General features: G+C 46.7%; 1 protein-coding gene across 4 annotated transcripts in view; it reads left to right on the top strand.

Moving 5' to 3' along the window:
• The window catches only part of MAMLD1 (mastermind like domain containing 1), a 111,415-nt gene that overhangs the window by 52,812 nt on the left and 37,036 nt on the right, over positions 1–21,567 (top strand). For all 4 annotated transcript variants that reach the window (XM_079124292.1, XM_079124293.1, XM_079124291.1 and 1 more), the window contains one exon: positions 14,408–16,195. In XM_079124292.1, the coding sequence (XP_078980418.1) occupies positions 14,408–16,195 (1,788 nt within the window). The remainder of the gene's footprint in view (positions 1–14,407; positions 16,196–21,567) is intronic.

Raw genomic sequence — 21,567 nt, 5'->3', positions numbered from 1 at the left:
ATCTTGCACTAATTGTGAACTCTGCACACACTGAGGATCTCAGCCACTGATGGGTTAAAAGGAGAGTGACCTCTGAGTTCACCAAGAAACCTGTTGTCCAAATAAGTTGCTATAGGGCCTAGAATGTGAGTAGCAGAGGGAGGCCCTCTGCAGGGTCTGGATGTACATTTCCAGAGTGTGGCCTTAGCCACATCTCAGATGCTTCCATTGTGTGTTCTCCTTCTGATACTTCCCAACATCCAAGGATCTGCACCCTGCATCCACAAAACCATGAATATCTAGAAACATAACCCCTCATCCCAAAAGCAACCTTAACATGGATACCTGCTTCAGGCGTTCGGCTGAACTGGTTTTCTTGTGCTTTCCTGGAAAACAAACTAACCAAAAATCCACATCTCAAATCAAAGTCTTGAAATAAAGTTCTATCTGTCCCAGAGGAGAGTTCCTTTGAAACAGCTCTGGGACTTACATGTAAGTAAATTGAGAGTCCCATTGCAGGAATATATGTATCTGATGTGACAGCTATTCTAGCCTAAGACCAGCACTCATGAAACCAAGTTTCTGGTCTTCCATCTGCTCCAAAGTAGCTCCAGGGTTTTTGTCCATCCTCTGCTCTTTATGAGAACAAAGTTAAAATGATCTAACAGCAAGAATACCTGCCATTCACTTGGTGCTAGGCACTTTGATAAGCAAATATACATAGTGGAAGACACTACCTCCTGTAATCTTCACCACAACCCCGAGCAGAAGAGGATATTAGTCTCTCCAGGAAACTGAGGCTCAGAGAGTTCAAGCAATTTGACCAAAGCCACAAACCTAGGAAAGTGGCAGACCTCAGCACCTGCTATCCTCATCACCACTCTCTGTGTCTCTTAGACCTAAAGCATGTTGAAAACCACAAAACACTGAGTATGTATCAGGCAAGAGTAGTCATCAGAAGTCTTAGCAATGCAAATACCTTTTCAGCACCATTTATTTGTTCCTTTAGTAGTATGATTGCTTAATGACTTGTGATGTGGGGAAAAGAGGAGTTTTGCTTTTGCACATTTGGGCGTCTATCCAAGATTAATAAGGCATCCAGTCTGCAGTTCGTGTGCGGAGTTTCAACAGGAGGCAGAACAGTTGGTCCTTCCCTTTGAAGTTAAGATCTGGATTTCTTCCCCAGATCTTTAGGTCGATTGATTACTGGTGTGAGAATCTCAAAGCCATTAGCCCTACAAATTGGGAGTCCTCCAGAGTGTGCATGGAGTTGGGACTCTGGTACATGTCACATGCCAACTCCTTCTCAGTCTATACCCCACTAAAATTGCAAAGATTCCCTCAGCTCCAAGCAGTCACCTGTTCCATTCATAATGCAGCTCCTGGACGAAAAGAGGAACTAAGGGCATTACATGCACAGTTGATGAAAGAAAGGGATACCATACTCTTTGCTTATCTTCTGTGTTCAGTAACTTAATGATACTTAATAACTTGCTCTATAGGTCCCAGGTGTTGGCATGCCTGGTAGTCCTTCCAAGCTTGCCAACCACTCTGGGCTGGAAGGGACAGATTATTCTTATCATTCTCCTTTATGGGTGAAGATAATTAAACCTGAGAAATCCAAAGACTCACAGAAGGATGGCCATCTAGAAGGTAGATAGTTTCATCTAGGGTTCCCATCTGGGTGACTTCAAGTGCAGTGTGCTTCCTACCTACAGACTGACCAAAACCAACTCCCAGCCTGTCTCCTCTCCCCTAAATGAAAGTGGGGCTGAGGCAGGAGAGAGGAGTCCTTGGTATAACAGTATAGAGATTCAGATGACTACAAAAATACCTTCCCTTTGTTCCTCTTCTTTAGATTGGTGACCTTAGAAAAACCCAGTAGGAGGCGCTGTATTCCCCTCTTCCTGTAGTGTGTGATCTTGTTCAAGATTTGTGCCCATCTGCTTTGGAGTCACATGCTTTTTCTTTCAAAAGAGCTCTGGATTCTGGAAGCAGATCTCAGACTATATCCTAGTACTGTGACTAGCACTTTCTGAGACCTTGAACAAATACCCTCCCTAATATCCAGGAGTTCACAGTCTAGGAGCAAATTATTCAGTCTTCCCCCGTTGGGAACAAATCCATACTACTCTGAAGTTTGTGGTACAATCTGGAGGAGAGAATGGTTGAGTGACTGTTGTGCAAGGTACTTTGTATGCATTACCTCAGTTGCACCTGTGACAGAGGGATTGCAACTTCCACTTCATCAAACAGGAGACTGAGGCTCAGGGATGACAAGGACTTTCCCAGTGTCACAGAGATGAGAGGTTTTCCTGCCTGTCTTCAGATCTCCTCCCCCCACTTTGCTGCCTCCCTTCTCCCACTTAGGGACTCAGATATCTGTGGGGCCTTTGGCAGGCCATGCACAACTCTGGGTGTTCAGGTTAGTGCAGTGGACAAAAGAGAGCCCCTCTTCCCTGGATTTCATCCCATAAACAGGTGAAGTATCTTTACCTAGTGGTTCCCTGGAGCCTGTGACCAGCATCACTGACTCTCCAACTTGGCAGCAAACCAGACATGAAGATCCCAGGATATGGACTGGCCAGCTAAGAACTGGAACAACTCTTAGAAGTCTGGATGGGAGACCCAGGTTAAGGGATTGGGGTCCTTGCCATTATCCCTCACACAGGCTGAGGGTGTGTTCTGGGTACAAGTCTGACCCCCAAAGAGGGTATTCTGTGTGTATGGTCAAAACCCAGGTGAGCCCAGGCACCATCTCATCGAGGAAGCAGCAGTCTCTCCACTTATTGAGCTCTTAGGCGAGCCTCTGGGCCACAGTCTGCACGTCAGTGAAGTAGGCCTAATAATTTTGCTCTCTGTCTACGTAAAGGTCTCAGGGATGATAAGCAGGACATGGATGTGGATGCATTCTAAAGCACACAGGGTAGACTGATCTTAGCATTTGTTCAATTGATCAGAGAATGGCATTGCCTCAGAATTGTTTTTCCATCAGGAGGGCAATAGTAAATGTGTCCTTGGTGCTCAGGTAGGAACACAGAGGACCCCTGAGGGTACGGCAGCCTCATCAGCAGGCCCACTGCACTGAGGAGAGTTGTATGTATGGTGCAGTTTTCAACATTCTGGGTCAAGGCCCACAGTGCGCTTGCGCCTTGCTATTTTGGGGATACTCCCCATGGAGCACGCAACTGTTCTCTCCCTTTGCTCCCTCCTCCTTCTCTTGCAGCAAAGGGCCCTTTCCTGTTACAAACACCTCACCAGGGCAAGAAACAGGCAGAGCCTTGCCTGCAAACAGATCTCTTCCTCAAGGGCTGAGCACCAGTCAGCTCGCAGGATACCACTGGGCTTGGCATCTGGGTCCCCAGATGAGCTTGGGTAGCCCAGCTCAGCAAACTGGTGACCTGCAAATTGCAGTCTATTGGAGGGGGAGGATGCTGCTAGGGGAGCTCCATTTGGCAGCTGGCTTCCACAGGCATCTGGGAGCCTATTTCTGAACTTCCAGAAGCCCACACCGGCCTTGTCTACATTCCTGCCTAGTTCCTTCCCCCTGTCTCCTTAATATTAGGCCCAAGGTAACAGGTGTCTGGAGGAGGAATGGTACCAGGGAGAGGAGGGGATGTTGTTGGATCCCCCAGGGCAAGGGTGACAGGAGAGCACAGCCAAGTTGGGCCTCAGGTTCAATTGCCTTCTAGGGGACATGCCCTGGAGTGTGGGCCTGTGGCACCCCAAACTGTGGGCAGACCTCTGCAGATGGACTCTTCTTGCTTTCACAGGACCTTTCCAGATGGAGAACTCATTGTCTGTTCTTTTATAGCTAGATATATGGATCCTAGGCTGCCCTGGGGGACTGCATTCCACACTTCTAGCAATGACAGGATGGGGGTGGGGGGAGCATGTGCTTCTCAGGTTTGGGCTGCATATTTTGATTTCTGCAGTCGATATAGAATAATGTATCAAAAAAACTGTCCACCCCTCCCTTTTCCCCCTCCCTTCTCATCTCCCTCCTCCCTTCTCATAGATGGTCATCCCCTAGATTCCAAAGTTAGGAAGACAGACATGATCCTTGAGCCAGTGGACTTGACCATTGAGGTCCCAGACCCCAGACCTGGGCAAAGTTGTTTTTGTCATTGCCTGCCTCCCTCATGCCTCCTGCCCCTTGGCACAGGTGTGCTTTTGTCTGACTCCCTCCAATGTTACAGTTTCTGAAAAGTGTTTTCTGGAAGCCTTACACTGGAAGAGAACAGGATAACCCTGCAGAACGCCATTTGCTCCAATGGGTAATTGTAGTCTGCAGATGCCAGCTGAGCCCTGTCAGCAAGGCTAGGTGCTTTAGGGATACAGAGATGAGTAGGAAGCAGTCCGATCTTCACAGAGCATGTTGTGGGGTTGAAAGATGTGTAGGCCCATCATAGGGGCCTCAAGGTCAGTCAGAGCAACTGGCATGGGGGAGGAAAGGGTAGAAACCAAGGCCTATTAGAAAGCCCATTGAAGGCCCAAGGGAGGAGGGTATGCTTTAATCCACTAGACAATATGCAAATTGTCCAACAGCGGAGGGGATCTGGGAGGAAATGGCCTTTGCCTTGGAACACTAGCCAACGGTTGCACAATAATAAGTGTCATTAGTGTAGGTGAAGCAAAGCATTTAGGACTGCAGCATAACCAACACAGTTCAGAAATGGTCACCTAATTTGCACTATAGTGGAAATGTTTAAGTTTTTCAGTTCCAAAAAGGTTGCTTATCCAACTCTTCTACTAACAATAGGCCTGCATGTCCCCCTGCAGTGTAGTGAGGGCATTTCGGAAATACCTTATTTCCCAGGGGAAGAGGCTCAGCTCACACACTGTGGACTTGGAACTACATGCAGCTGCTTTGGTAAATGCAGTTGAGTTAATGCATGGCTGCTCGAACCCTTAGTGTACTGTTTACCACAGAGTTCACAACTGTGACCACATGGCCTGCAAAGCCTCAGACGGTCACTATCTTGGCCTTTCCAGGAAAAGTTTGCCAAGCATGATTCAGGTCACTGGGCATGTGGTTTGAGTTTCCTGAGGCCTTTGTTGCCCCCAGTACATGGGCACTCTCTTCACTACTCACTTAAGGTGAACTCACAGGGCTTCTCCATTCCCTCCACCCCGTGCCACCATGCCACAGCTGGCCCAGACCCCACACTCTGAATCCCATCCTCCTTGAGAGTTCTTACATCTGCAGCTGTTCCTTTTTCTTCCTATAACATTTATTTCTCCCCCCTTTGGCTTCCAGAGACGTTTCACAAGCATCAAACCCATCTTTCCTCAGCTTCGCGCTGCAAACAGAGTATCATCCAGCCCCCTCCTCATGACCTGCAAGGCCCTCTGCAAGCTCTTGGCTACTTCCCCAGCTCGCTGTGTGCCAGGCATGCTGGCCGCCTGCTCATCCCTGAACAGGCCAACAGCCTTCCCTCCAGGGCCAGGGCCTTCCCACATGCTATCCTCCTGCCTGGAGTGCTGTGTCCTTGTGCTTCTCCGCCTGCTCCTTTCTGCATTAGTCTCCTTCCCTTAAATGTCTCCTCCTTAGAAGACCCCCCACCCCCACCTATCACATCACTATTTTTTCAATACTGCTGGCTCTGGTCTTGTTCCTGTTGTTCTCATTGTCCGCCCCACTAGAATTCCAGCTCCTGTCTGCTTGGCACCCCTCTTCTCTGGCACATGCTCATTCTGGTGGGGTCTCTTCTGGACCACTCAGCAGCCTTGCCTTGCATTTTCAGACATCTCCATCTCTGTGATGGAGGGAAGTCCACTACTACTCTAGCTGCCTCTTTTTCTAGAACAAGCTTCAGGTGCTGATGTCTAGTGTTAGGGCTGCCTGTATGACTGTCAAAAGAGCTAAACATTTTCTTGCCTCTCATCTTCCCTCAAGTCAAGCCTTTAGGGTTTAGAACAATGGACTTGGCCTAGATAAAATTCCTCCAGGAAGTCAGTCTGCAAACACCAACACCCAACACCTGCTTTCTGAATAAATGACTTCACACAGCTAAGTGTACAGTAGCTAACCACTCTCATTTTTTTATCACATGACATCTAAGGAACTTAAATTGCCTTGCCCCTTCCTGACATAAAATTATTTTACTGGCATCACGTTAACAAACACAAATCTCCTGTGTTTCCCCAGCAATTCAGCTTCAATTTCCCAGATAAGGAAAAACATTAAGTATGAATGAATGCAAGAGACAAGCTGTTTTGAGGTTTCCGTTAATAATGCATTCTAAATCAAGCTTCTTCCTCAGGCCCAGTCAGTGGAGCTTCTTACAGAGTGGAATATCCTATAGGAACACCTCCCCCTCGCACTGGCACACCATCATGTTTCTACCACCATGACCAAGAGCACAGTTACCCATCAACTCTGTCACTTTTCGCCACCTTTTCCACCACCACCACCATCACCATTACCTACATCACCTGCTCCATCTCCACTACTACCTCTGCTCCCACCACTACTATCACCACTGTTATCATCTCCCCACTCAAGCACCCCTACTATCACTATCACCACCTTCACCACTATCATGACCACCCTCTCTCTCCCCCCTCCTCTCTCTCTCTCTCTCTCTCTCACACACACACACACACACACACACACACACACACACACACACACGCACACACATACAGGTCCTTGCCTATATGACACTTAATTAGGCAATCATAGACACTGCCCACATATCATATATTAAATACATGTTTTTAATTGTCTTTGTTTCCAATATGTAACCTACTCTTGTTACTCTATGCTTTGGGGCTATGGAACATCAGCATGTACTTGTGGTGAACATTGAATTAAGGTTCACTGTAAGAAAGGGTGATATTGGTAAATGCATACTCTTAAAAAATACAATAAGCTTAGATGAGGGATCTTTCACTTCATAAAAGGATATGCTGAGGATTTCCTTTCAGTGGCAAATTCTTGTTGCATTTTATTATGATTTGGTTTACAAAAGTTAGCCTTGCACACAGCTGTTCAGAAGCACAGCCAGTGACTAAAGACAGATGTGCCCTGAACAGCAAATGCTGCTGAGTATGTCATGTTAACAGCTCTTTTAGGACCACCAGGAATGTGTTTGCATTTTCAGGAGTAGAAAGAATATTCATTTGGTAGCTACAACCACACCAGGCACTATGCTAACTTTTCATTTCTAAGCTCATGTAATCCTTATAAATATGTAAAGTAGCATCTCTCTCCCTATTTTGTAGGTAAGAAAACAGGCTCAAAATGATTTGGTGCATTATAATCATACATAATTGTTGGATTTATTGTTACATATTCATACATGTAAAGAATATAACAACATAATGTGGACAATATCATTTCCTAATATTTCCCCTTTCCCTCTCCTCCCTCCTCTCTCTGATTCCTTTCCTCTACTTTGCTGCTTTCCCTTTTCATGAGACCTCCAACCCCCCACAAATGGTGGACTTTTCAAAGAGGACTTAGGTTATGGAAAATAGTTTGGAGGTTTCTTAGAAAGTCAAGAATTAAATCCTATAAACCAGCCATTGCACTCTCAAAACAAACAAAGCAGATATTCAACAAAAAACTTGCATACAAATGTTCATGGCGGCATTATTTATAATAACCAAAAGGAAGAAATAATTCACATATCCATCAACTGATAATAGCTACATAAAATGTGGTCTATCCTATGATGGGATAGTATTCAGCCATAGAACCCCTTGGGTTTGGATGACCCTTTGAGGTCTAAATGACAGTGCAGAGACAGGCCCCAAGAACTGCTAGTGCAAAAGTAATTTTAATAGGGCAGCCTGGCATGGGTTGGGTCATGAGGGGAACTGGGGCATGGACGCAAGGCTGGTAGGGTCTCGCTGTAAGAACTGGTGCTATTACATTAATCCAATCACAACCAGTCTTAGAAATGATATGGATGATGAGCATGGCTACCCCATATGTCACACGATTTCTACACAGCTTAAACCATTCTAACTAGTGGCTCCTTATTGCTGCAGTTTAACTCTGCCAAGCATTATATTATATCCCTGAAATATACCAGTAGCCCCTCTAAAAATCCTCTCATGCCATCAGGGATCAGTCCAGGGACTTCCCCAACTGTCAAATCACCATTGGCAAGGAGCGTTCCACTGCCTAAAGCATCCTGAATTTAGAGACAGAGCCAAGAAGGTGACATTTGTGAGAGGAAGGCCTGAGTATCCAGGGAGCAAGGGAGGTGGAGATAAGTGCTCCACATCTGATATACATTCATCAGCCAAATCTGAGGCCTCAAATAGTGTTGTGTAGTGTGAAGGCAGGGCTGTTGGCATGGCTGTCCTCCATCTCCCTGGCTGCTCTGGATGCAAGTCTACACTCTCCGCCTGCGTAGATGATTCATTCATCTGCACATGGGCTGCAGGTGGAGGTATGGAAAACTGGGGGCAGGGTCCATCATAGCCCAGGGCAGCCTGGAACTACTTACAGCATAATGATGGGATTTCACAGCCCACCAGCCAATGAAATATCTGGGCCTGTCTGCTTAGCGGGGTGTCTAAGCATTCTCCTCATGGGTGTTTTCCACTGGTCTCGTTGGCTCACCAGACGAAGGGAAGTCCGGCATTTGTAAGAACTGCCCAGGCACTTGGAGGAGCACTTCCTTCCTCACCTCTAAAGTCTTCCACCTCTTTGGAGCATTCCAGAAAAAGGATCTTTTCTTGGTTCCTTGACTGTGTGGCCTGAATGTGCCCCAGTTATATTTTTCCAGTAGCAGATGTTCAGGGACTGCAGTCAGGAGGCTCCACCCAATCTGTAACCTTCAGTTGGTCCCCTTGCTGAAGCACTGTGTGTGACAGAGGAGCCCACAGCAACTGCAGAGGGACTTGTCAGAAAGCACACATGGAGTCAGTGTGTCTGCCAATGCCTACTGGGCTCTCGCTGTTGCCACTGGCTTGAACTGGGTATGACTGGGCCGTGCTGAGACCATGTATCTTATCACTCCACCCTCATTTTAAGAAAAGGAAGCATGCTGTAGTCAGAGTTGGCGCTAGGAGCCTCTCCCTGCACCTAGTGCTGAGCATGGAATTTCTGCTAGCTCAAGGGAAGTCTAGTGCACCAGGAAATCCTCTATTGGTAGGCCGAGGTTCTTGCTCCAAACCATCATTAGTGGAGATTGGTTCTTGAGACAGCACTGACTCCTCTCGAAGCCAGTCAGCGTTCAAGGCTCCCTGCCGATGCCAAATACCCTGATTCTCCAGAGTCTCATTTCTTGCAATTCTGGAAATGCTGAGAGTCCTGTCATCCTACACAAACTTCAGTTTCAGTGTTTTGGAACATTCCACTGAGAAACAAACATGCAAATGACACATATGCCCAAATATAAGCATTTAAAATGGATATTCATCTGAGCCCATGCATATATCCAGGCATATTCTCATACTTTTCACCCCCTCCCTGCTAACCCAGTCATGATGCACCATTGTCTTATCTATTCTCGGGCTACGTTTTCATTACTTTCTTCTGAGCGGGTCTACTGGGGAACATCCTTGTCCTCAGAGGGCTGGAAATCTAGTCCGTTTGGCCAACACCAAGTGTTTGGAAACTCATAGGAGGGAAGTGTCACAGTATTGATTAAATTGTTGATAGCGTATGAATGTACTTGTAGGAGAGACACCAGGAGAACCAGGAAGCAAATTGGCCTGAGCTAAACAGTGGAGACAATGAGAATGAGGAGACTGAAGAGGCCACAGGCAATTTTTACCTTCAGTAACCTTACACAAAGCCTAAGTGCCCAGTGACCTCTGGAGGGGGAATGAGGCTCCCTGGCTACCTTTGACCTTTTACCTTCATAGACAATAGGAACTGTGCATACCTTTTGCTGACCTTTTGTTGGTATCTATGTGAAACTTCCAGCAAGAGAGTCCCAAATTAAACATTTAAAACAGTCTGCCAGACATATTTGGAAAGAGTATTGCTCATAAGTTATGTTCTTTATTTTGCTTATTCCATTTTATGAGCCTGGACTGTATTCTTATACTCTATTCCTTTTTCTAAGAAATTTTTGTCCTTTTTGTCATTCTGAACTAAAAATGTAGAGAGGAAAGTGTTGCCATATGTCATTGTTCAGACAGAACCAGAAATAATGTTGACTTCACAGCTGAACTTGGCCCCAATCAGAAGGATGGCCTTTGTTTTCTCATGACTTAGGGGGTGGAGAAGCCATCACATGCTTCAAAATGCATTTTAATGAATGTTTATAAGGTCATGGGATCACATTGGTGGCTTTGTCTGCCTGATTATGAAATGGGACTCTGCAGGCATTTATGTATGGAGAGAAAGTAATTCATTTCTACCTTCAAAGCCTGGACTCATGAGGGCTCTGACTGGAAGATGGGACATTTGAGGTCTAGGATCCTTATCCCTTAACTGACTGTGTAACCAAATGCAAATTATATCCCCTTCTGTTTTCTGTAGGAATGGAGGGTTTAGATCTGCTCTCTAGGAATCCTGCCAGCATCTATGGCTTCACTCATTGTCACAGAATGAGGGCAGGATCATGTGCAATATGTGGCCTGAAGGAAGCAAGGGATGGCTGGTAGCTGGAACTAATAGCGCACTGTCACTGGGATCACAGAGACTGGAAAAGAGCACACATGGAAAGTGGGAAGGTTTGTTTAGAAAGGTCTGGAAGCTTGATTGGGGAAATTGAGAAAGGAAGTTTTTCCATGGGACTCAGTACAAAACACATGACCTGGGCAGGTAGACCCTCAGCAGCAGCACCCATTGGCCCAGGGGACCTGGCAAAGGTGGCAGTGAGCATGGGGAAGACCCAGCCAGCCTCTCACAATGGAAATAAATAAGAAATGATGCAACTGTGAAAGAGGAGGCACTGAAGCAAGCCTTATCTAGGGGCAGAACTGTGACTAGTAGAGACCCATGTCTCACTGATTCCAGGTAGAGGAAGATGCTAGGTGAGCGAGGCTGAGCACAGATCCCTATCCTTGGCCTTGATGTGGGTTGGCTGCTGCTCTCACTGTTCAGCCAGGGTGCTTCAGGCTGATCACTGATAGCTTTTACCATCAAATCCAAAACATGGAGCTGCACATCCTGTAACAAGCAGTCTCATTTACATCCACTGAGAAAAGAAATCTCAGGAGAAGCTTGTGGTTGCCCCTCTGCCGAAACATCAACCTAGTTGGGGACTCCTAGGGGGACACACAAGGGGAATCTGCCTTCTCATTAGACATCCTACTGAAACTTTCAATGTGATGAGTGCCAGCAACTGTCCAGCTGTAGACTTGGCATAGCAAAGGTGGCACTTGGCCCAGGAAATCAGATACAACCAGAATGAGCTGTCTTTTGCCCCCCACCCCCACCCAAGGAGGTGGCCTGGGATCTGCTTTGTTGCAGAGGAACCAGTTGTTTTTTTTAATTGTTCTAATTAGTTATACATGACAGTAGAATGCATTTTGACACATCATACATAAATGGAGTATAACTTCTCATTCTTATGATTGTACATGATGTAGAATCACACAGGTTGTATAATCATGTATGCACAATCAGTTGTTTTCTTGACTTTGAATTAAGTGGGGACCCTTTGCATGGGTACAATTGATGAGTATCTGAAAAGGTACATGCACACAGGCTCTCTCAGAAGCACAACCTTCTTTCCTTCACCAGTGGTCCTTAATATTACCTTCAGTGTCTATTGGACTCTGACTTCTCCATCCTCTACCACCATAGTCCCAGCAGGTTCATGGTAGATTGACAATTAAGTGAACGGCCCGGAAGTTCATGAAGTCTGCCAGCAAATACTTCAGAAACCCACCTGGTCAGGATTGCAGTCTGCTACCACTAACATCTCCACCCTCCTCTCCTTCCCCCAATCCCACCCCATCCTTTACCTGTCTGAGCATGCATTGATTTTACTATCATTAAAACTGTCTTATAATTCAAAATGTGATGAATGGCACTTTGGGCTCAGCCATTGCCAGCCCAGACTCCCTGCAAGGAATTCTTATGAAAAACGCACACTCGATTAATATTGATGGATCCATTTCATACATTTCTATTTTTAACATATCAAATTTCTTTGGGTTCTTCAGGAGAATGTAGAAGGGGCCAAATATCAGATTAGGACCCAGTGACTTGTTTGTGTACTGCTCCATAATTGATTGAGTGAATGGCCAAGCTCCCTGTGTGATGAACCATCTGTGTTCATTTGTCCCTTCTTCATTCAGTTGCTATTCATTGAGCATCTTTTGTAGGCTAAATACTCTCTGAGCTGCTGCCTGGACAGCTCTAGAACACCATGGTTGCTGTACCAGCCAGGCTCCTAGATGGAAAAGGGGGCACAGATAACTGGTTTAGCCTCTTCCTGTGCCTGTTCTGCCTATCCCCAACCATTCCTGCCTTATCAGAGTGTTCAGGCCTCAGATGAATTTGGTGGCAGAGCTACCTCTCAAACTGCCCTCATTTGGGTCATGAGCATCTCAAAAGAAAAGACAAAGTATGTGAGTTCTTTCAAAGTGGCTGCTCCTTCTGTTGGGGGCAGTGCAGTGTTCTGCTGCTGGGATGGATGACGACAGTGGGTTGGGAGCTAGCTGAGCGGTTGTGGAGGGGCCTTGTGTCTGCTCTGGGCTTGGTTGTTGTCCTATAGATGAGCCACTGCAGGCAAGCCCTGCCCACTCTCTGGGTCTCAAGGTACCCGTCAGTAATAATAAGGGATTAGCCTACCAGGGCCCTTCCAGATCTGTCTTAGTAATTCCAGGTACCAGTTGGTGAGGCCTTACTAGGTCCCACAAGATCTGCCCCATTTTACCTAATAGTCAAAGCAGCAGAAGGGCATAAGAGCTGTATTTCTACTCCTTTTGCAACTGAAGAAACTGAGACTCAGAGAGGTTAAGAGGCAAGGCAAAGAGCTCTTTGTGTCTGCCACAGAAACAGGGCCTTCTGCTTTCCTGCTTCCATCCACGCCTGTGGCCAGGGGTTTTTCAACCAGGCTGTCCATTTAGAATCATCCATGGGACTATGTACAAATTCTTGATGCCCAAGCCCTAATCCTAGATGAGATTAAATCAATTGATTTGTGATAGGAGGTCCTGGGAATCTGGGTGTTTCTGAGTGATTTGAGTGTTTGGCATAGCCTTGAGACTCACAGCCCTGGGGGATCTACTTTTTTGTTCATATGGCCAGAAGAGCCATGACTCTATCATGCTGGTGAAAGAGGGGATATCAGCACTGTATGTTCTAGACAGACTTCCAAAGCTGAAATGGGGAGTTCTTATGCGAAAAAGTGCTTTAGGAGAACTATACCTCTTCACCTGTTGACATTCAAGTGATTGCCAAGTCCCTCTCTTCCTTTTCTTATTTTGATCATTCCCACATGCACTGCTCCACCCAACTCCCTTTCCCCCTTTACCTTTCAACAGGCAGTTCGTGGTCATTTACATGAGAGCCATTGATGAGTGTGTAAAGCCCTGAAAGAGTAGGAAATACTGCATTACTAGCAGTTTTGCTTTGTTCCTAAAGGTTGTGCTTTTATATGTGGGGAACAGATCTCCCATGGTACAGATCCCACAGTGGGGCCTTTTCCGGCTGTTTCATATCTCCCCAACCTGAGGATACATCTGCAGAGAGGAATTTCTTATTTAAATAACTTTATACTTGGGTTTTCCCTCCTTGGATTACAAGTCCTTCTCATTAAAAACAAACAATACAAAAGTGTAGAGAATAGAAAGGAATTGCCAGTAATCCCCAAGAAATGGCTACTCCAAATGTTTGGGTATAGGTTCTTCGAAGTTATTTTTTTGTGCATGCATAAGCAATGTGTGTGTATGTGTGTGTGTGTGTGTGTGTGTGTGTGTGTGTGTATAAATAAAAATAAATGGAATGAGAACTACAATGTTCTGAAACTTGTACTTTTTTCTAAACAATATATATTAGACAGCTGCCCACAAGAACACTCCCAGATCAACTTCATTCTTTTTGAGTTTTGGTCTATCAGTGCGGCCTGATGCATTTACACCAAGACAGGGTTGTCCACAGACAAGTAGGAATTGTAAATATTCAGCCAGTTCTCCTTTGCTTTCAAGCACTTGCTTTTGGCAACAGGTGTACTGAGTGATTTGGGCATAGGTTTATTGAGCTCCCCATTACATGGGTAAAGAATACCCTTGGTGGGACTTTGTATCCTGTTTGGTATCCAAGTAGCATAACTCATTATTTGAAATGTAACAGGGGCGTTGAAATCAAGCACAAGAACAAAGAAACAAGCATTATGTTTTTTTAAAGGCTAGATTTTATAGTTTTGACAACTATAAGTCTTAATCTGAGAGATCTGTTTTATCTTGCAGGTTTCCTACTCATTAGCTTTAATGTCCCAAGCCTTTATAAACATTTTTCTCTTCCCCCTCCCCATCCCTTTCTTTCTTCCTTCTCTTTCAGCCACAGGGAACCATTAAGAGGAGGCAGGAAGGAGACAATTACCAATTTCCAGGCATGGCTGATGGGGGTTATCCCAATAAAGTTAAGAGGCCCTGCCTTGAAGATGTCACCCTTTCTATGGGTCCAGGTGCCCATGCCAGTACTCTGTGTACAGAGATGCAGGTTCCCATGTTAACAATGAATCCTAGCTCTGCAGCGATGGGAGTAGCTAATCAGTCATTACTACTTGAGAATAATCCCATGAATGGCAGTGTCACAGGCCCACCCTTTGGGGTGCCACCAACTGCTGAAATGGGGCTGAAAGGACCCTCTGCTTCTTGCTATGAGAAAAACAGCACACCTGCCGAAGACCAGGAACTTCAAGATCTGCTGGAAGAGTTAACCAAAATTCAGGAACCTTCTTCAACTGAATTAGATCTTGAGAAGATACTGGGGAGTAAGCCAGAAGAGCCATTGGTCTTACGTCCTCCCCCGGCAACCATAGGCATGCCTCCCAAGCTTCCAGTTCAGATGCCACAAATGGAGAGCCTTGGTTCCAGCAAGGTTTTTGCTTCAAGTTGCAGCCAAGTTACTGGCGTGTCACTTCCAATCCTGCCCTCCTCCACTGGGATCGGCCATTCTGTTCCTTCCACCAGTAAGCAGATGGTCTCAGCCAGTCCTTCAACAACACAGGCCAAGAACCAGGCCCAGGCCATATTACCTGTCACTTTGCCCCCATTAGCAGTGCCGCAGTGGCATCATGCCCACCAGCTGAAAGCATTGGCAGCCAGCAAGCAGGGATCTGCTACAAAGCAGCCAGGGCCTAGCCCCGCCTGGTCTGGCCTGCCTCCTACAGGCATCTCCCCACCTTACCGTCCTGTGCCATCACCACACCCACCACCACCACCACCGCCACCACCACCCTTTGGCCCTCAGAGCTTCATGGTATCCTGCATGTCATCCAACAGTTCCTCGAGCAGCACTCTGCAAGGCTCGCCCAATGCCTTACTCTCCAGCATGGCGTCTGGCACCAGTGCTGCTCTGGGGCCCACCTTGCATTATGTTCCTGAGAAGCTCCCTAGCCTGGCTCTCAATCAGCAGCCACAATTCAGCCAACAGAGTTCCATTCTTGCAAACCTGGTGTCCTCTACAATCAAAAGTCCTCAAGGACACCTGATGTCTGCTCTACCCACCAGCAATCCTGGGCCATCCCCGCCCTATCGCCCAGAGAAACTCTCCAGCCCAGGCTTGCCACAGCAGTCCTTTACACCACAGTACTCTCTGATCCGGAGCCTCACTCCCAGCAGTAATCAGCTAAGCCAGCAGCAGCAGCAACAGCAGCAACAGCAACAGCAGCAGCAGCAGCAGCAGCAGCAGCAGCAGCAACAAGCAAATGCCATCTTCAAATCCATGACCAGCAATTCATCCAAAAGCCTAAGCATGATCATGCCACAGGGGCTGGCAAATTCCAGCCCAGAAGCCCCTGAGCCATTTACCTTTGGCAACACCAAGCCTTTGTCCCATTTTGTTTCTGAGCCAGGCCCCCAGAAGATGCCCTCCATGCCTGCCCCCTCCAGGCAGCCATCCCTGCTTCACTATTTGCAGCAGCCTACACCAGCGCAGGCCTCCTCAGCCACTGCCTCCTCCACCGCCACTGCTACCTTACAGCTGCAGCCACCACCGCCACTGCCCCCACCGCCACCACCACAGCCTGACCATTCTTCATTCCTTCTACAACAGATGATGCAGCAACCCCAGCGCTTTCAGCGATCAGTGGCCTCAGATTCCATGCCTGCTCTGCCCAGACAGGTAAGAGGATCTCACATCTGGTGGTATTTCCTTTGTTGTGAAATAAAAAGTATGTTTCATACAATCAAAACCTGGCTTTGGAGGACAAATCCAGGCCATCTTCCTCTCAGAGGCTGGACTTGACTCTGGCAAAGTCTATGTAAGTCAGCTAATTCTGCATGATTAAAGCAGTGTTAATGAGGTCAAGGCTATGGTTTCAGTGCCTGTTCATGTCGCCCAAGTTCCCTGGGAGGAAAGCAGTACTCACAAGCTGCTCCCAGGGGAAGGCAAGTGGGGAGGACAAGTCAGCATTGTGGAGAAATGCACTGGTTTCCCCGGCACTGGGCTGTGCAGCAGAACTCGTGAAGTCTTCTTGAGATGCAAGGAAATTGCACTGATTGCTAAGATGAGGATGAACACTAAACCTTCTTGAAATGCCCCAGCCAACTTGCTGAGCAGCTTCAGCGTGCCATTCATCACTGTGTTGGGCACTGAGGCAGGCTGAAGAAAAAAGACAGGCACTGGCAAGTTAGTTAACTCTTATTGTCTCCATTTTGCAAATGAAGAAACTGAGGCTCAGAGAGTTGTAATGACTTGCCCAGAGTCACACAGATAGCAAGGGGCAGAGCAGGAACTTAAAGCCAGGAAGTCTTTTTTCAGAACCTGTGCTCTTCTTGAAATTACTTGACTTCTCCTGCCCCTTCATCTCCTAGTTTTTTCATTCATTCATGGTAACTCCTTGGTGGTGTCTGTTACATTTCCCACTTGTCATTGCTCTGATCCTTGCCTGTACTAGTTATCTACTGCTGTGTAACAAATTACCCCAAAGCACCAATTTTGAACCACATGCATACATTAGCTCAGATTCTGTGGGTCAGGAATCCTGGCACAGCTTACCTGGGACTTCTGACTCAGTGTCTCTCAGAAGGCTGCAGTCATGTTATGACTCCACAGGAAATGATCTGCTTCCAGGCTCACTCAGATGACTGTTGGCAGGAAATAGTTCCTTGCAAGCTATTGTGCTGTGTCCTTAGTTCCTCGCAAACTACTGGCTAGAGGTCTCCTTCAGTTTTTTTGTTTTTTGTTTTTGTGGTTCTGGGGATTGAACCCAGGGCCTTGTGCATGCAAGGCAGGCACTCTACCAACTGAGCTATATCCCCAGTCCTCCTTCAGTTCTTTAACATATATCCTCTTCATAGAGCATCTCACAGCATGGCATGGCAGCTGGCTTCATCCAAGTGGGCAAGAGAGAGGTGCTAGCAAGTCAGAAGCCACGGTCTTTATAATCCAGTCTGTGTTCTCTTCATTAGATGTCAGCCAGAGGGATTTCATGAAGGGTGACTACTGGGAGGCAGGTTTCAATGGGGGCCATGTCATATATCTGCCTGCACAGAATACTATTGGTCATGATCCTCCTTTCCATCATTTTATCCTTTCCCAAGTTTGGATCCTCTTGATTCAAAGTGTGAATTCATATAGTTGGCTCTTAACTAGTTTTCCCCAAAGAAACTTCCATGGTTCTAAAAGTTGCCTTGCTAAAACAATGCCCTGACCATGTTTCCCACTTGCTCAAAAATCCCCAGAGTGTCATAGCATAGCCTTACCAACCTTCTCAGACCCAGTACCTATGGGGCCCTGCCTTGTACTTTGTTTCAGTAACCCTCAGGTGATTTCAGATCTTAGTCCACCCATAGAGTCTTAGCCTTGATCCCTGCTATTCCCCATGCCTAGCTTTCTCTTCTTGCCTTTTCTTTCCTGTCCAACTCCTGCAGTTCCCTAAGGCTTAGGTACTGTGCCATCAGGAAGCATTCTCCTGACCACCTTCAATGCTTCCATTTCCCACTGTGCCTCCCTGTTCTATGTAGCATTCAAGGAGAAGATGTCTTTAAAGTGCTTGGTCGGGGACATAGTCCAAAGAAAGTTCCCATCAGGGACTGACCTCTTATTCAAGGATGACCATGGCAGCCCCCTAAAGAGAGAGAATTTTACATCCAAGTGTCATGGAGCCTAAACAAGCAGAGTGCTTGACACCAGAGAATGCACTATTTAATATTAGTTCATGGCACACAGAGCTCCCAAGGGGGTGGCTTTGGTGAGCAGATGAGGGAGGACTGACTAAGCAGGCAGGACAGGGCAGGCCACCTGGGGACTCAGGCCCTTGTCTGCAGCTCGGGAGCAGTATGGTTTGGTTTCACCATATGCTGTTGCCATCTGTTTACATGAACTTCTGCAGCTGTCTTGGTGGAGCAGTGGCATCCACACTGGAATTCTCAGTAGTGGGCATGACCCCTTATCCTGGAGATGTGTCACCATCTAACATTTTGAGCCATTGTTGTTTTGTTTTGTCTGCAGTTGGGTACATTCATAGGCTTGTTGCATTGCTCCAGAGCCAGATCACATGGAGCAACCATACTTAGATGGAACTGGAGAAAGTGTTCCGGAGAAAGACCAAGCAGCTCTGCTCTGTAAGCCTTCTAGAAGTCCAAAAGGGCTCAGAGACCTCTGACAGCAGAGGTGAGAGTCTGTGCTCCCTTCATGGCATACTGTTGTCATTAGGAGTTGCTTTCCCAGACAGTGCCGGCTTGTACTCAAGGGCCAAGCATGAGACTCAGTGATTCACTTGCCTTTTCTCATTTGAATCCTCAGAGGTAACCCACGGTCACTCAGCAAGTCATACAATAGAGAGCATGGATACAGAACCCACATTCATACTCCCGTGCATGAGGCATTGCCTCTGGAATTTTCTGTTCTTACCTTCACTCCTTACCTGTTTCCTCCTCTACAATATTGGGTGATGAGAGGTCATTTGAGGATTAAATATGTTTAGACATCTAAAATATTTTGAACAAGGCCTGGCAAAAGGGTTTTCAACCACTATGACTCAACTCCTGACTCTGAGCCCCCAGATCTGATTATTTGGGGTAAGGTATGGTTCTCAGACCAGGAACTTTGTCTGGACAGAACGTGAGAAGTGCTTTCTCCAGCTCTGTGCCTGCCATGAGGCTGACAGGAGTTGCAGGACCTTCCTGTTCTAGGCCCTGCGCTCCCCACACAGGAAACCCAGGGCTGGTGGAAAAAGGAAAAGAGCCATGTTCACTTTTCTGGTGGGACTCCCTGCTTTGCTTGTTCTTGAGCTGTCTTGACTCTTGCCCCTATACTCTCCACGGCACTTTTATCTCTACATGGCTCTTTTCCAGCCCCCTGTTCCCTCTATTCCTTCTCCTGGCCTTTCCCCAGTAATTTGAAGGCCTAAGAACCCAACTTGTGTCAGCTAATCACATGGCGTTTGTTAGCTTGGGGCACTTCTCCTGGATTACAATAGATATGTTTGAATCTGGATCTTAGCTTTTCTCCTCTCACCCCCCCCCCACCCCTGCCACCACACTAGGGATTGAACCCACGGGCGCTTTACTACTAAGCTAATTCCCAGCCCTTTTAATTTTTTTTTTTTAATCTTGAGACAGGGTCTCACTAGTTTCTGAGGGCCTCACTGAGTTGTGGAGGCTGAACTCAAACTTGGAATCTTCCTGACTCAGCCTCCCACTTCACTGGGATTATAGATGTGCACCACTGTGCCCAGCTGGATTGTAGTTTACAAAGGAATAGTTTCTAAATGTAAGGTGAGCAACAAACTCCAGGATAAGAAGAAAAGCGAAATCCAGTTATCGTAGGGGCTCATTCTTATTTGCAGACTAGTATTTCTCAAATTGGGGGATCTCACTTTACCAGTGGAAAGAGTGATTCAATTTCACTGAACCATTAACATCCACATCAGGTAAAAGGCCAGTGTCATCTGGCTTCAGGGAAGCGGTTCAGTGTGGCAGGTTAAACAAGGGTACTGGATGCAGACAGAAGTAGGTTCCAGTTTGTTTGTAGACACTGAGCAATGTTCCTGAACCCCTATGAGCCTCAGCAGCAAATGGGAAAAAAAACAGTCTCCAACACATAGGTATTGGGAAGGTAAAGAAGATGAAATTGCTCAGGCTGTTTAACCAGGACCAGTGCAGGCTTATAGCCTTAGATCTTAAGCCCCCGTGGCCATTGATGGTCTAATGGAGAATATTTGAGACTGCTTGATAACAGTAATATGGTGCAAATCCCAAATACACACAACCCTCCAAGTGAGATCTGGAGAAACATTTTATTATTTTTGTAGATAAGCATTCATATTTAAGTCCAGGTCAAATATTGTTCCAAGTAAAATTTGGTACCACATTTACGAAAATAAAATTTTACTTTCAGAGCTTCTTGAACTTGAAATTACAGTAAGAGATATGGACATGGAATTACTGAAAGATGGATTTTTAATTCTCTCCCATGATATCCAGGCCAAGTTTGTTCCACTCCAATACCTTACTATATTCCCCTCCTTACCCTCAAACTAGATGACATATCTGTTTTTAATTGAAGTGAGGTAAAATGAATTTTGTTCACATGATTTAATGCCCCTTCAATCTGAAAACTGTAAGAGATACTTTAGTGTGTTGCAAGAATCAAGGTTAGGGCTTAGTTCAATTTTACCATCGGCTACTGGAGAATGGAACTTTCATTTACTTAAAGAGGAAAATAAGATCTTCAAGGAGATGGAAGCTGCACGGCATGAGAGCGTGGCTAGCAGGATAGCAGGAGGCCGCCTCCAGCCAGAGGCCCTCAGTGCACGTGCTTTGGAGCCCTGCTCAGATCTGCAGGGCTGCAAGTGAGGCTTCATGGGGAGGAGGGATGTGGATGGTGGCCAGTTGGAATAAGAACAAAAAATCCTGGAATCTGATCCTTGAGGCAGGCCGAGAGGCACAGGGGGAAGAGGGCAGCTGCAGAGAAATAGACCAAGAGGCACATGATGTTGTTTTGACAAATTTTGAGAGAGAGAGGGGAATCCAGCCTGCCTTGGACAAGGCTAGATTAAGCTCCTACTGGGTTGGCCCTGCTTTCTGTCTTTGACAAGAATCCTCATGTCTCCTTAGCTTAGGCAGCTTTGAGCACCCAGCATTTGGGAAGGACCTCACCACCTGCCCTCCCTAAGGAGCTAGGTCTATGATGGAGTCTGGGCAACTTCATCTGAGGTAGGACCTGGGGGAAGCCCCTCACAACCCTCACCCATGGGCCTGTCTGATCCCTGGCACACCTAGCCCTCTGAAATCTAGCGCTCCCAGCACTAAGTCCTGAAGGGAGATGGCACAGGGCAGCAGACACTGGGACCTTTTCCTTGGGGCCCCCAGCAGGTTTTGAGGCAGAGCTCAAGGCCAAGTTCTCCCTCCTAGCACAAATAGCTGAGGGACTAGGAGCCATGCAGATGCCGAGTGACAAATGTGACCCCAGTATAACTTTAGGTGGGCAGAAGGAGGGGTTAAGGACCCAACCACAGCCTCTTACAGCAGGCTGGGGTCGTCTGCCAC

This window comes from Sciurus vulgaris (assembly GCF_902686455.1).
Source record: "Sciurus vulgaris genome assembly, chromosome: X".
Classification (NCBI taxonomy): Eukaryota; Metazoa; Chordata; class Mammalia; order Rodentia; family Sciuridae; genus Sciurus; species Sciurus vulgaris.
This window is presented reverse-complemented; position numbering and strand designations above follow the sequence as displayed.